Consider the following 14,817-nt stretch of genomic DNA (forward strand, 5'->3'; position numbering starts at 1 on the left):
TGTGGTCTTCCAGGTGTTGCTAAACTATGTTCCCAGCTCCAATTCCCCACCTTTGCAGTACAACCTTTCACAACATAGCCTTGTCTACATCCATTAAATCACAGCACGGTTTAACTACACTAACGTTGTAGTGTAAGAATGATGGAATTGTAGCCCAGCACGACCGGAGAGGATTTGGTTCTCTACCAACCCACCCTGCGTCTTTCCCATGATCTGCTGATGGAGCTTCTCCCTTTGCCCACTCTCGCAAGCTGCTTCTCCTCTCCATCGCTTGCACAGACCCAGGGTAATGACTGGCATTCCAAAGGTGACGTGGGTATACGTGGGTGTGTGTTTTAAACCGTCACTGTTGCCACCTCAGAAAACGAAGGCTGACTCCCACAAATAGATAGGAGGAAACTGCTCTCAAGCAACACCAGTGAAGGCTGTATCATTGAATATTATTAGTTATAAGCACAAATTGGGCATAAATTGATTCCAAGCTGCTCAGGGGGCTGGAGTACATCTCAGGAAATTAGAGCAGGCTGTTGCCAGTTATACTGAGTTTCCGACTGCCAGCAGATCTTCCTTCTTCTGCAGGGGCCAAGCGTTGTTTCTCCAGGACTGGTATAATCGCCTAAGTGAACTCCTCCCTCCCACCATCACCCACCATCATCAAAAAGTCTCAGTTGTTCTGACAAACTGAAGGGTTGCTTCAGGGCTGGTTTGAGGCATGAAGACCTCCTGAACAAATGCTCAGTGGCTGCATTAGTTGTTGGAAACCAGACTCAGAACCATTTTGACTGCTGAAGTCTTCTAATGTTGCATTCGTTACATTATGGAAAACAGGGCAAAACCAATATCCTGACTCCAGGTCTGATACCTTCTAGTTTTTTAGCTTCTTCCATTTCTGCCTTACTTGTATGGAGAACAACAGACCACAGTACAGCCATTATGTATTTCTAAATTAGCTTTTTTTTCTTCCTAGCATTTTTCCCACAGGGGCAGGGTCCGCTTTTCAGATCAACCAAATGTTAATCCATTGGTTGCGACAGGAACTGACCTACCGGCTTGTTGCCCGAGCCTGACATCATGGGCTGAGAGAGAGTGACTGACCGTCACCCAGACGGCTTTCATGCCTAAAGTGGTACTAGAACTCACCATCTCCTGGTTTCTCGCCTGGTGCCTTAACCACCAGACCAACCTGGCTCTCTTCTAAATTAGCTACACCCACATGAAAAATGCCTTTTGGAAGCTTTGCCATTTGTGAGATTTAGCACCAATTTTACATGCTTAGAAAACAGACGTCTACCCCATTAACTGGGTTCACGTACCTTACTAAGCCATAATACTGTTAGTGAAGAGTTGTATAAAGCTATTGGGATGTATTCAGAAAGCCATGATTCATCTTGGCAGCCTGTACAAACCTAAACATTTATTCACACTGGCTTTTCTGACCAGTAGGAGTAATTCAGAGTCCTATAGTTTTAATGGTCATTATTATCCATCAACAGCTGGCTGCACTAGCCTGCTCATAGGAAACACTGGTTACATTCTAGAGAAGTGTCACATAAGGTGGGATGTTTCTTTATTGCTAACTTTCAGAGATTTGTGTACAAGTGTGTGTTCAGTTTCAGTTTCTTAAGCATAAGCCTTAGGAAAGCAGCGTATTTTTCATGATGCAATAAATCTATTGCAAATAAGCTTGCACACTGACAGAAAGGGAAGAGAAAACAAACAGCCTAGCTTGCTCTTATGCCATTAATGGGAACTTGAAGTGGAGAATCAGCAGTAAAACTTTTTAAAAATAAAATAAAAAATATTGGTTCATCAGACAGATGGAAAAGACAGGTTTAGTGGACTAGATGAGAAGTCAGCACCCCTATCTCCAAGTGTTCTATGGCTTGTCACAGTGACTGGATTAATACATCAGTTGTAGCCATCCTGGAGTTTTGCTTAGTATGTTATGTGAATACAACCGCTGTGATTTGCAAACTATGATTTGTGACTAACACTATACACTGAAGTGGCACAGAAAGCCGAGTTACACATATCGTGTGACCCCAGTCAACTATGGCTTGTTTAACAAATCATGATCAAGATAAAGGTTGGCTTAGTTCAGTGTGCGAACCCAGATTCTTTCTCCTGTCTTCGTGGCCTCTGCTTGTGCAGCATTTCTAGCATCCTTACCTTTAGCTGTGCTTAACTTGCATGTGTAGATACCACTATCGTCTTCATGCACAGAGGTAAGCAGCAGCTTGGACTTGCGCCCATCGAAATGCATCTTGCACTGGAGCAGGGCAGGCTGCAGAAGGCGCCCCCGCCACAGCCAGTCCACATCCACATCCGGTGGGCCAGATACCAGGCACTCGAAGATCGCTGCATCCCCAGCCCCCACCACCACGTCCTGCAGCGGGGTCAGCACTGCCAGGGACTGTGTCTCAGGGTGCACTGGGGAGAAGGAGGGAACGGGAAGAGGAAACGGAAAAAGAGAGAAAGAGATGCGTCTCTGAGCAATGGAACAAAAACGGGAGAGGATGCAAAGGATAAGGTGCGGAAAGCATGTAATGGATATTTTATGGTTAAATAAAATTGCCAAGTTGCCACCACCTTATTGACTTGTGATGTTGTAAGAGTAAAGGCTTGGGTTCTGGCAAATATTACACAGTGCTCTCATAAGGAGGTTACATGCAAACTTGGATTTCACAATTACTTTCCTGCATCTGCTGCAGACCCCTCACCTGTCCCATTTCCAGGAATGCTGAATGCCTGTTCTTCAACAAACACAATGGAGACAGAAATCTATGATCCTACAAGTTATGTTTATAGACTGGCTACCTTTAGCAAGAGCTGGGAAAACAGCTGACATCCCCCCGCAATAGGTGACCTTAGATATTCAAAATGCAAAGAAACAGGAAGCATATTCACCCTTTTCTTCCTAGATCTTAAATATCCAAAGCTACCATTCCATTCCATGATCGAATGGAAAAATCTGACTATCATATTGGAATCCTGCATCCTGGTTCAATAACTAAGTCTACCTCACAAAAGGAAAATGTTTGTCAGTTTTCCAGTGAAGCCTTTCCTAAGTCAATAGGAAACAGCCAACTTGCAAATTTCAAAACTGGCAGGTTTAGAGCAAAGCAGAGCAACATTTTATCTGTGTACTCTGTTTTCAATATTTCAGTTAAATGCTATAAACAAGACTTTTCTTTTCTACAAATAAACAGACTGTACAGCTATGGAAAAGCGGCAGAGTTATTTAGTTAGATCAATATTTCTATCCCACACTTCAAATGCAAATGCACCATTCAGTTAGAATGGCTTTCTCTCAGGCTGGCTGGCAACTCATTAACCACTGCAACAGGACATGAGTGGAGACAAAGCAGCCGTCATCCAAAGCAAACTCAGTCTGAATGGGAAACCATGATGGGGTATGGAGAACACAAGAGCATGATATGGGATGAGAAGGGGACATGGGGAGAAGAGAGACAAGGATCTGTGCTAAGAACAAACCACACAGTACTTTTACCAAACAAACAGACTTTATTTCATCTACAAAAAGAGGATTCTCTATAGCCCAGCCCGTGAGATCCTCCCAGAGTGGGAGCACAATGGTGGTAAGAGACGGCATCCTTGGCCTTCACTGAAGATGCCTAGAGATCAAAGTCTGGTGGCCTCCCATTATTTCCAAAACCCCTCTCCATCCTACACAGTTCCGGGCAAAGGTTCCCTTCCTGGTCACTTTCTGCTGTCCAGAGGTCGCGTGTGGATAAGAATGCTGCTTTCTTAAACTATGTGGCCTTCTGCCCAAGAAGTCTTGGATTTGAGGCATAACAAGGTCGAGATGTGGCCTGTTCCTTTCAAAGCTACCTCAGTGTGTGGCCTCCATGGATGAGCAGAAGCCTCTTCAGAGGCCAGCAGGGAGAGGACAAGCTAGCATTCTGCTCTAAACCCCCAGGAAGAGGAATGGGCAAACCAAGGCGAGGAGACAAGGACACATAGAGGAAACAGAGAGCACCGCACACTGGCCACAGTGCAGGCCAGACAGCAGTGGAGGCCAGAATGGGCACTGCACACCATCAGCACCTAGATGGGGAATGCCTGGTACACGGGCAGGGTGTCCACTTCTGAGATTCTGTGCCTAGCACAGAACATACGGAGACCCAACTGGATACAAGCTTCCTGCCCAAGCACTAAGGAGATGCCATAGATTAATTCAGCTCATGTAGCTACAGGAAGCTCAGAACTGCTCAAACAGCTAAAGGGAGCCCCAGACTACTTTCCCACCCGCTGTGTCCCATTCCCCTAGCTGCAACCAGGCTCTGCGTCCAAGGTGAGTCTCAGCGCTGGCCATCCAGAAGCCAAGCCTTGCCAGCCTGGTTTGTTCAGTCGTGCTGGGAGTAGAGGCAACTGCCCAGGTTGTCTGGCTAGAGTGGCCCAGGGGCCAGGAGTACCTTAGCTCACTCTCCCTGTACAGACAAAAACACAGTCAGCAAGCGAAGGGTTAGTGTAGCATGATGGACATAAAAGCAAAGCATAGACAAATTCATACATGCCTGGCCTAAGCAAAAGATGTTCACCACAGCACAAATACATATGTAGATACTGCCTGACAAAAGCAAATGCATCAACATAACACAGTTACACATATAAACTCTCACGCCTATCTCATAGTATCATCTTGTTCATAAAAATCAACCCCAAACTGAAGCTGGGCAGAACGCCAGATTCCCCTTTTGCTAGCTTGGAAAACATGCCATCTAGGAACTTTTCACAGATCCAAATAATGCATCCAGTAAGCACTTTTGTTCAAGTATTTGTAAGGGGGCTTGTTTCTGTTTTCCCAAGACTGATGCAATGGATCAGTCAGAACTATGGACCAACTTGTTACCCAGAAAAAGGAGACAGCAAGAAAACAGGTTAAAATAGACCAGGGACATCCTCAAAGGACAGCTTATAATTTCATGTAGGAACGGTTACAATTTCTTTATATTTCTACCCTGCATTTTTACTTGGTTAATGACTCCAAAATGGAGATCGTGCAAACATCGAATTTGCTCAATTGCTGGAAAAGTGCAGATCCAGCTTCTTCCTCTTTACACTGCTATGGCTCAGGCCTAAACCAAATATGGGACTGGGTGACCTGAAGCCAACCTTCTTTTACCAGAAGCTATGAGAAGAGCCAGACCAGTGGCAGCTATACATCCCCCACTGCACCCAATTTGGGGCTGACAGGTTTTGTAAAGCAAAGCCCACATGGAAAGAAGCTCATGGCTCCCTTGCCCGATGAAGGTGATGCTTTATGAGGGGCATGGAAACACATGTAAGCACCTAATTCCTGATGGGTGTTAAATGGAAGGAGGATGTACACCTGGCACCCATGTCTTAAATAACAATGAATAAGCTGAACGGGAAAAAAAAACCCTGCTAAGGTGTGGGAAGATATGGTGGGACTATGGGGTCAGGGAGACTATTATGCATGCCATTTCTTGTTGCAAATGGAGCTCACTGGTTGCTCCTGTGGCTGACATAGAAGGCACTACCAAAAAGTGTCAATTACAGCGATGAAGTTACATTACATAGAAAGCCAGACTGGCCTAGTGGTTAAGGGACCAGGCTAGAAACCAGGAGCCGGTGAGTTCTACTCCCGCCATAGGCATGAAGCCGGCTGGGTGACTTGGGACCAGTTACTCCCTCTCAGCCCTAGGAAGCAGGCAAGGGCAAACCACTTGTGAAATCTTGCCAAGAAAACTGCAGGGGCTTGTCCGGCAATCACCAAGAATCAAAAACTGTCTTGAAGGCACAATAAAAAAGTCACATTATATGTGTAATACAGTATAGAAATTGACCTACGAATAAAGCAATTCTTGCTTCAAATCTTCTTTTTGGTGACAAGCACAAACTCTTATGAAAAAAACAGGCTACTACCTCTTAGGCCTTTAAGTGCAATATGGAGATGACCCTGAACAATCTTCAAGGCTGTTGTGAAGATTACCCAAACCTATTCTATAAAATGCCCTGAATATTCAAAACTGTTTTATAAATGCAATTAAGTTTGTACTCCTGGGTGTTTCCTTGCTTTCACGTGTTCCTCACCCTTGCCCCTAAATGTGGCTTTAGTCAACGGCCATGGAGCAGCTACTGGTGGTTAGAGAGATAATGCCAAGATTATGGGCAAACTGGAAGCATGTTCACATGGGGGAGCAGGATGGCTGATGAGTGGAAGGAAAAAGCAGACATGCAGGCAGGATCTATTCGATCATCACATGACTGGCAAAGCATTAATTCTCATGCTGTGGAGCTCCCAAAGATACCTTGTATATCAAGCTTGGCCTCACACTGTTTGGTGCCATATTCATTTATGGCCTTGCAGGCATAATAGCCAGCATCTGTGCATTCCACCATGCGGATATGGAGGCAAAATGATCCATCCTCTTCCTCCACAGCAGAAATGCGTCGCCCATACTTTACTGGATGCCTGTTCTTCAACCTAGAGTTCAGAACAGAAAGTCTGAAAGCCTGCAGCGCTTAACATTTCACCCAGCTTCAAGAGGTAATTCTCACTATGGCTTCTCCACCACTGCATACCCCAGAAAAATATTGGGCATTCTGGTTCTGCCATTATCCTCTACCAGCCGCTGTTCTGCTACATTTTTTTTCTTATAATTCATTCAGGGCAGTCCAAGCCAGAAGACTAGAGACTCATTTTTCCCCCTCTTTTATTCTAGCCTAATTATTCTGTCTCAGATCTGAGACCGATGTTTTTAAAAATAGGGATAGGCTACCATTCGTGCCCCACCAGGTACCAGTCCAGTTTCACATATTTCCAGGAGCACAAGACATTCACACCCTTTCTACCCACCCACCACCTCTCACAAAGACAGAGCAAAGGAGAAGGACCTCATTATGCTTCCATTATAAGTAAAAGCAGAAATTTGATCATTTTGGCTTCTTTTATAGGGTCAAGAGGGAAGAATACAGATCAGATATCTGCATTTCTGCTCTTGCTGGCAGTGGAAATACAACAAATCTGAATGCTAAAAATGTCCTTTTTGTGGCATTTCAGCACCATTGTTGAATTTTAGTAGCAACAGGAACTCCAAGATCACACCAAGTCTTTCTCAGGCTCATCCCTGTTCTAAAGACACTCCAAATCTATTTCCCTTTTGCCTTTCCACCACAGAGATATAAATTAACCTTTCCCATTGTGAGTTAGTGCCTTCTGGAAATGGAAAACCAATAATGTCGTTCTAAAATCTTTTAAAATATCATGTCAACTGACACATTATATAGCTGTTAATCAATTGTGAAACACTAATGGGCAGGATGGGAAGGGGAAAAAAAGGTATAAAAGCTTCCTTGGCTAAATGCCTAAAGGCACTTGCTATTTTGCAAGATTGGAGCAACTCCCATCCCTGTCCTCTTAGCCATTAAAAATAGTGTCTGGATGACAGGACAGCAACACTTTTAAATTCATACTGAAACACATGGCCCACTTACCAGTGCACAATGGGTTTGGGCTCTCCTTGCACCCGAATGCGCAGGACCACATCTTGCCCTTCCAGTACCGCCTGGTCACTTAGAGCTATCTGCAAAAGAGAGCACCCAGGATCAAGTTTCCTTTCTCCCTTCCTTCTAGTGGAATAGAACAGGCTAGAGCTTGTTTCTTGCCACATGCAATAAATAGGCTCAGATTCTACCCCGCTCACAATCCAGAGGAGTATTGCTTACATCCTTGGATGATTATCACCCAGGTAGGCCAAAGCTGTCAGCTTCTGTTTTACTCTCATGCCATCCTCTAACCTCACTGCTTACTCACCTCAAAACATGGTGCAGCCTTGAAGCTAATGTCTGCGTGTGCTGAGGTGGGGCCAACCTCAGAGCGGGGTTGCACTCTCATAACAGGGTGGTGCTGAGGGGTGACCGACTCAGGGAACTCTTCCAAAGGACTCAAGTACTCTTCATCTGAGGTGACAGGGCTGCTGAGTTCATGGCGGGGCACCAATCGGCTGTGGATCTCTGGGGGAGCTAGACAATCAGAAGGATGTAACGGTACGGATTGGGCAGAGGCCAGCAAAGATGGCGTTAAGGGGAAAACTGTGCCAAAACAGAGCCAACCTACCAGCAGGCAACTGAGTCAGCCACATGCAACAAGCAAAAGCTGACTTCTTAAATGACATCCCACAGCACCATCCCCCCACCGTGCTACAGTTCTAAGAATTAAGGTTTCTGTCTGCCTTGCTTTACTAAAACAGCATGAAGACTGACAAAGCAAATGAGGGACTATTCGCCTGCGTGGGGTCTTTTGAAGTAACTAGAGGAATAATGTTTCCACATGGCAACACGAGTTCATCATATCAAGGATACTTGCTTATAACATCTTTAACAATTAACCAGAAAGGGCAAACTTCTTCCGCAAGCACAACCTTTCACAATGACAACAGCACCTTTCCCCACTACTGAGTTAAAATGCTCTCCGCTTTGGCAGAAAATTATACCAGGAGGAAATTTGCTGTCCCCATTGCTGATTTGTATCTTGACACTACTGCTTTTGTTTCAAGTCACTGCAGTCACCTGACTTCCCTCCACGCCTTACGGATTTTGCATTCTTTCAGCCTACTGCAAGACAGTGCTGGAATAAGGGGGTAATATTATTTAGCACCAGTACAGCTAAGGACAACTTAAGGTTGTCTCATTCATGAACTCTGGATTTCAAGGCAGCATCAAGGGGGCATGAGAGAGAAAAATATGTTGCCAGGAACGTTTGTGCCATGATTAGGTGCACGTAGGGAAAGCCCATAGTCATTCATAGGAACAGGTCCTTCAAAAAATGTATTTTTCTTCAACCATAAGAAGATTCAGGCAGGATCTGCTTGGATCTCATACATTGTGAGATTCCTTATTATATGAAGAGAAAATTATGTGTCCTCAATAGTTCCCTATTTTACTATGTGGGATATTACTATATTGTCAACACTCCCCATGTGAATTTCCCCATCTGACTATTACCAGAGTTGTAATGGAGAGAAAGTCAGGAAAGCAGCCACGGTGTAATATAACAATTGCTCTTAACATAAACACTGGCCTGAAGAGCATAGGCTAGATTGGCTTTAGGAATTGGCTTTAGGAACGTTAGGAAACAAAACTTCAAGACCACGGCCACACAGCCCGGAAGACCCACACCAGCCATCTAGACTGGCTTTGTTGCTGTTTTACTTTGTTGGATGTTACATCCTACAACTCCTGGATGTTAGATGCCAATTTTTTACCTCTGTCCAAGCCACTTAGCAATCCTTCCCTTTCTTTCCTTTGAACTATTCCACTGAGTTTTAGTCTGCAATTAGGTATGTCGTGGGAAAAATGCCCACCTTCAAGAACATCCCCACAGGCCATTGTACTACCACGAATAACATTATCTCTAATAGATTATTTCCATTTCTACCAAAAGAAGCCTAGTGGCTGATGTGAAGCAGAACAACAAAATCAGGAACATTATATATGATATGCAATCCTCCCAAGGCCTGGACATTTCATGGTTGAGATGCTCATATGTTGGAATGCTACCCCATTGGAAAATAATCTCTCCACATATGTAGAAAAATTGTATTTCAGAGAGAAAGCTAAAGCTAAAACCCTCCTCCTAAATATACCAGCTTTCCACAACCAGGTAGCGGGTTTTTTGCTAGAATACGATAGTACATTTAAACATGCCATTTCCTCCATTTGGATTCTCAAGTGATTCTTTACTGTAACATTTCCTAATAAGACCTTTGTCTGAAGTGATGAAGTCCTTATGTGGATTTCATCCACGTGGCTTCATTTTTATCAATCCATTTTTCTGTGAATGAATTCAGACTCTCATCTGAATACTGACAGGTCAAAGTGTTAGTTACCAACCAGGAAGTCTCTCTTCAACACGTGAAGTTTCCTCAGTCAGACCTTTGGATGGCTGCTGTGAGGACTAAAAAGTATTGGGAGAGTGACCAATATCCTAAGTTCCCCCAAACAATCTGTTCAGGAAAGTGTACAATACTAGAGTTGCCAATTTTCACGCATCACTTTAGACTTCACACCAGCAGAGATTTGACCCACACTAAGTAGCTAACTGCAAAAGCTTCAAAGACATGGCACAGCTCAATAAGTAGCTTTTTATTGTAAGTACAAAAGAAATCAGATATGGGCAGCATATCAGCCTACTGTGGGGTACAGGAATCAAATATGTGTGTGTGTATGTGTGTGAAGAACGAGTGAGAGGTCAGAGTCAGGGTTTAAATCCTAGGCCTTTTTTTTTCCTGCCTTTTTGCATTGCATTTTAGCTGTTCTTTTCTCAACCCTGAAGGTCAATATCCCCTTAGCATTTCCACAACAGTCTTTTATCTGGCCATAGTTCCTTCCTTGTCGGTGTCAGTCCTTATGCATGAGTATAAAATGAGACACAACTTCTAATGTAAATCTGATGTGACTAACGCATCATGTGAAAATGTCATCCTTTCAGAGATACACATATGAATTAATCTTAGTCAATAAAATCCAATTTGATCAAATTACAACTCACCATAAAGCAGCAGATGTTTAGAACAAATGTAAAAAAGCTGATCCTCTGAATTATAAAACCTACTTGCCATAAGGCCTTCACTATGCAAGAAACAACATGTTAAGCATCGTCAACACCTTCTTGTAAAATATTTCAAAAGATAATACAGCCAACGCTTTCAGGGGTTCCCATTATTCATGGCTGGAGGGGGGATTATGGCCAAACCATATCAGCAGAGAAAGAGATATCAGCCAAGAATAGGGCAATCCAATCTCAGATGTTGACATTATCTGTCCATGCTGGCACAAGAATTCTTGGCTTGCTGTCCCTGAACAGGGCCAAGGTGACATTAATCGTTGGGACAATAAAAACTAGTACACCACTGGTGGGGCAGAGGGGCTGGTACCGATCCAGATCCTGACAGGGGAGCCCAATTTAGTGGATACAGTCAGGGGCATCAGACCAGGAGGAAGCAGAGTATCTTGATACTCCATGGCAACAATACCCAATGCTGTCCTATAAAAATAGACTGGGATTATTTAAAACAAAATCATCTTTTATAGAGACAAAGAAACAAGGAGGAGGAACATACTAATTCTGCCCAAGATCCAAGAACTAGACTACGGTTTCTCAGCCCTTTAAAAAACCTGACCAGAAAGCAGAGTATTTTCCTCAGAGAAAGATTACCCCCTTGTGACTTGGAGAAGCCTGTCCCGTAATTTCTTTCATCCCCAACTCTTCACTACAAGGTAAAGATTTGACTGTGAATCTCTCACAATTTGATGTGCCCCAACGGCAGGATAAAATATTCAATTCACACAGCATACTATTATGCCCTAAACTTGAGATTAGAAAGAAACCACAATTGTTCTGTTCACATAACATGCCTTGCCCACACAGAAGGGCTATTTTGGCTTAACATGACAGCTATGTTTAAACAACAATATGCTAAGGTAACAGATTCTGTAAGAAAATCCACTTTCACCAGCCTAACTATGTTGTGCTCCAGACAGAATATGCTGCTTTCTTACTGAAGGCTTTGGGAACTTACTACGGTGATAGAAAGAAATGGGCTTTTTTCCTTCTGACTTATAGGATGTGCATATCGCTACCACAGACACCTCACTCTTCCCCTTCGACCAGATGAACACAAAAGTGTAATGAAAACAAAATAAACCCTCCTTCGGTCCTTCCCGCGACTTCGTAAATCTACCTTCAATGAATAAAATCCAGCCCCAGATTAAGCTCCCTCTAATTACGGCTGCAATACTATGCAAACTTACCTGGAGTTAAACGCCATTTAACCCAGCGGGCCTTACTTTCGTGAAAACGTGCAGAGGGTTGCGCTGCGGCAAGAGCACCGGAAAGAGACGGAGCGTCCCTCCTGCGCCTGCCATCCCCGCAGCAAGCAGACTCTGGCAGACATCGCCCCTTTACGCTCGCTGTCTATCTCCCCGCTCCGAACCGAACCCCCAGCTCTCTTTATAGGCGATCTCCGCCACGAGGGGAGAAGCGGATCCGGCGAACGGGGCGGGAGAGAGCGGCCAGAGCAGCCCGCGCCCAGCCCCTTCCCTTCCCTTCCCTTCCCTTCCCTTCGCTCCACAGCCGAGGGCGGCGTCCCCGCTCCAGACCACCAGTCCAGCCCCGCCGGCCCCCTCCCTCACATTTCAGACCAATCCACGGAGGGCCCTATTTGCATCCTTTCACGAAGTTTACTCGCACGTGCCCAGAAACGGCAACTCTCCTCCCTGCAGAGCTGGCGGGCCAGGACCGATAAAGACGCGCGCCGGGATGCAGCCATCACCGCCCCTCCCCATCCCACCACCTCTGCTCCGTTGGAGCCGTCCGTCTCTTCCTTCCCTCTTCCAAGCCTGCTGGCTGTTCGTCAGACAGGCTGGCCTAAACCGAGCCTTGTAGGGTAAAGGCAGCCTCATGCCTCCTTACTCAGCAGGAGCAGAAGCGCTGGCCTCAGCGCCCCCCATCCAGGACACTAAGAAGCAAGCCGACCCTGCTTCTCGCATACTGATGTGGGAATGTGACCCTTTAAAGCAGCCTTTCTCAGCCTTAGCAGCTTTAAGACGTGTGGACTTCAACTCCCAGAATTTTCCAGCAGTTGCCAAGGTTGAGAAACACTGCTTTAACTCCTCTGGCCCTAAGGCACCAGCCCGGCTGCAGCCTCTGTGGTGGACTGGCAGCTCTGGCCACATTCCCCCCACTCTTTGCCCTTACCTGGTCGCACGGTTAAGATGGCACTACAGCAGGTCTCGCCCACCTCGTTGGTGGCGCAGACGGTATAGAGGCCAGCATCAGCCACGCGGGCACTCCTAACCAGCAGAGTGTGGCGTTCGCCCTCCGCTTTGATGGGACGAGCTGTGCTGCTCCGAAACGGGATGCCGTCTTTTCGCCAAGACACTGGGGATAGGAGAGACCAGAGTAGGGGAGATGTTTTGCCATCCCCATATACTGTAAGTGAAATTCAGTGATTATTGTTCTACATTTGTCAAAAGTTCTTCGTTGTCTAAGAACTATTGGTTATGAAACCAAACACAGTTCTGCCTTCTCTGCCTTTCATCAGGGGACAGCCAATGTGTTTAGCTTCTGTCTTTTCCCTAGAAAGTTTCCATGTCCTTGTGAAGGTGGTGTCACAGGGCATATGATTTTTGTTGAGGGCCCCATGTGGACTTTGTGGAGGTATGTGGAAAGCTGAACTTGAATGAGGCAAGTGGAAAATTAGGAATGATCAAAACAGAAAGTGGGGGTGCACAGAACATAAAACATGGTTTTTTTTAAAAAAAATCAATTCTTTTTTCATCAGTTGATTATCTTCCTCATCCCAACATCTGTTCTTAACACTGCTGAATTTAATTTTAATGGACATCAACAACAGCAACTTATTGCTGCCAGATAAGTAACCCTTGCCACAGGTTTGGGTATGTGCTTCTCTCAGCATATTACTTTTTTGTAAGAATTACACCCTCTTGAAATAATAACAATGGTAATAATAGTAACTGTAGTAATTTTGCATTTTGAGGAAAAACCAAGAGCATTCCAGAAGTGGAGCCCAACAGACAAAGTCTAGTAGTTTCCATATGTAGCTGGTGATGAAGGGTGGGTGTACCTTGGAAATAGCTCAGAAACATAAGTAAAATAAAAATAAAACCAGAAAAGCAAAGAACTTGGTCAGATCACCTTGAGCCATGTTCCTAAGCAGGATCCTTATCAATGCAAATTAGGCAATATAATTTATATAAAAATCTTGACTGAATTAAAATAGTATTTCTTAGACCTATGAAAACAGGCCACTCTGGGGACAAAGAGACAATCACAGAGCTAGAATAGATATTGTTCCAGCTTTCAAAGATTCATAATTTGTTCTGTGTGTGGTACCCTATGCATTTACCTTGTGGAGGAGGGTTGCCTGTGATGATACATTTGAACAGCACCTCAGTCCCAGCTATGACTGCTACATCATGGATTGGGATTTCAAAGATGGGAGCCTCCAGGGGGTCTTCACCCGCAGAGATGTAGGAATCATCAGAAGATTCTGCATAAAATAATGAAGAAAGAGCAGTTACTAGAGGGCCTGCAAGGAGGAGGGCTAGGAGTCTGCAGACAGATTTTGCACTCCCCCTGGATGAGGGATGTGTTTAAATCATAGCATCTTTTCACAATAATGAAGGTAAGGGACTGCTTCCAAAATAATATCCTGAGGGAATCCTTATTTTGCTCAAAGCCCACAATCTCTTTGAATATGTCTCCATTTTTTGAAACATAGTTCTTGATATGATGCTACCCTTCTGAAACCCAAGGATTAGCAGAGCTCTCCCGCAGGATAAAGCTTACATTGCCTTAATACTAATAGCCATGATCCCAGACCTCGAAAGAATAACTAAGAAGGATGAACCCCTTCATAAAATGGATACAATTCAATGTTGATATTAGGCATACATGTGGTCGAATGTGTGGATGACTATTTTGTACAAAATAAAGATGGGATATAAATCTAATAATAATGTTGGCATTTATTGCTAAGGATGCCTAGAAAAGTTATTTTCTTAGATTTCGATCAGTAATTGGAAACCCAATGAAGCAGTATCTTGGAATATGGATTATTACTATGCATTTGATTTCTGCAAAATGGCAATAGTAAAGCTAATCTATCATTCTTACAAGACTACGGCAAGAATTTATGAGGAACATATTGGAGAAATTTTAGGCAACTGGTCAGGTCATAGGCACTGGCCCAAAGAACAAGTCTAGTTAATCTTAGCCAACATCTATTTGTGCATGTAGGGGGGAAG

General features: G+C 44.4%; 1 protein-coding gene across 4 annotated transcripts in view; it reads right to left on the bottom strand.

Moving 5' to 3' along the window:
* Positions 1–14,817, bottom strand: part of SPEG (striated muscle enriched protein kinase) — a 121,138-nt gene that overhangs the window by 45,020 nt on the left and 61,301 nt on the right. For 3 of the 4 annotated variants that reach the window (XM_025167226.2, XM_088146342.1, XM_088146343.1), the window contains exons 5-10: positions 13,917–14,060; positions 12,746–12,928; positions 7,802–8,010; positions 7,483–7,571; positions 6,297–6,472; positions 2,170–2,430 (exon numbers count right to left, since the gene is read on the bottom strand). In XM_025167226.2, coding sequence (XP_025022994.2) covers positions 2,170–2,430; positions 6,297–6,472; positions 7,483–7,571; positions 7,802–8,010; positions 12,746–12,928; positions 13,917–14,060 — 1,062 coding nt within the window. Of the gene's footprint in view, positions 1–2,169; positions 2,431–6,296; positions 6,473–7,482; positions 7,572–7,801; positions 8,011–11,799; positions 11,960–12,745; positions 12,929–13,916; positions 14,061–14,817 lie in introns of those variants that run through there. The other variant, XM_088146344.1, reaches the window with a different exon arrangement.

This window comes from Python bivittatus, unplaced genomic scaffold (genome assembly GCF_059951505.1).
Source record: "Python bivittatus isolate LINGU-HERP-01145 unplaced genomic scaffold, Pbiv_v1 ctg000480_np1212, whole genome shotgun sequence".
In the NCBI taxonomy this organism is placed as follows: Eukaryota; Metazoa; Chordata; class Lepidosauria; order Squamata; family Pythonidae; genus Python; species Python bivittatus.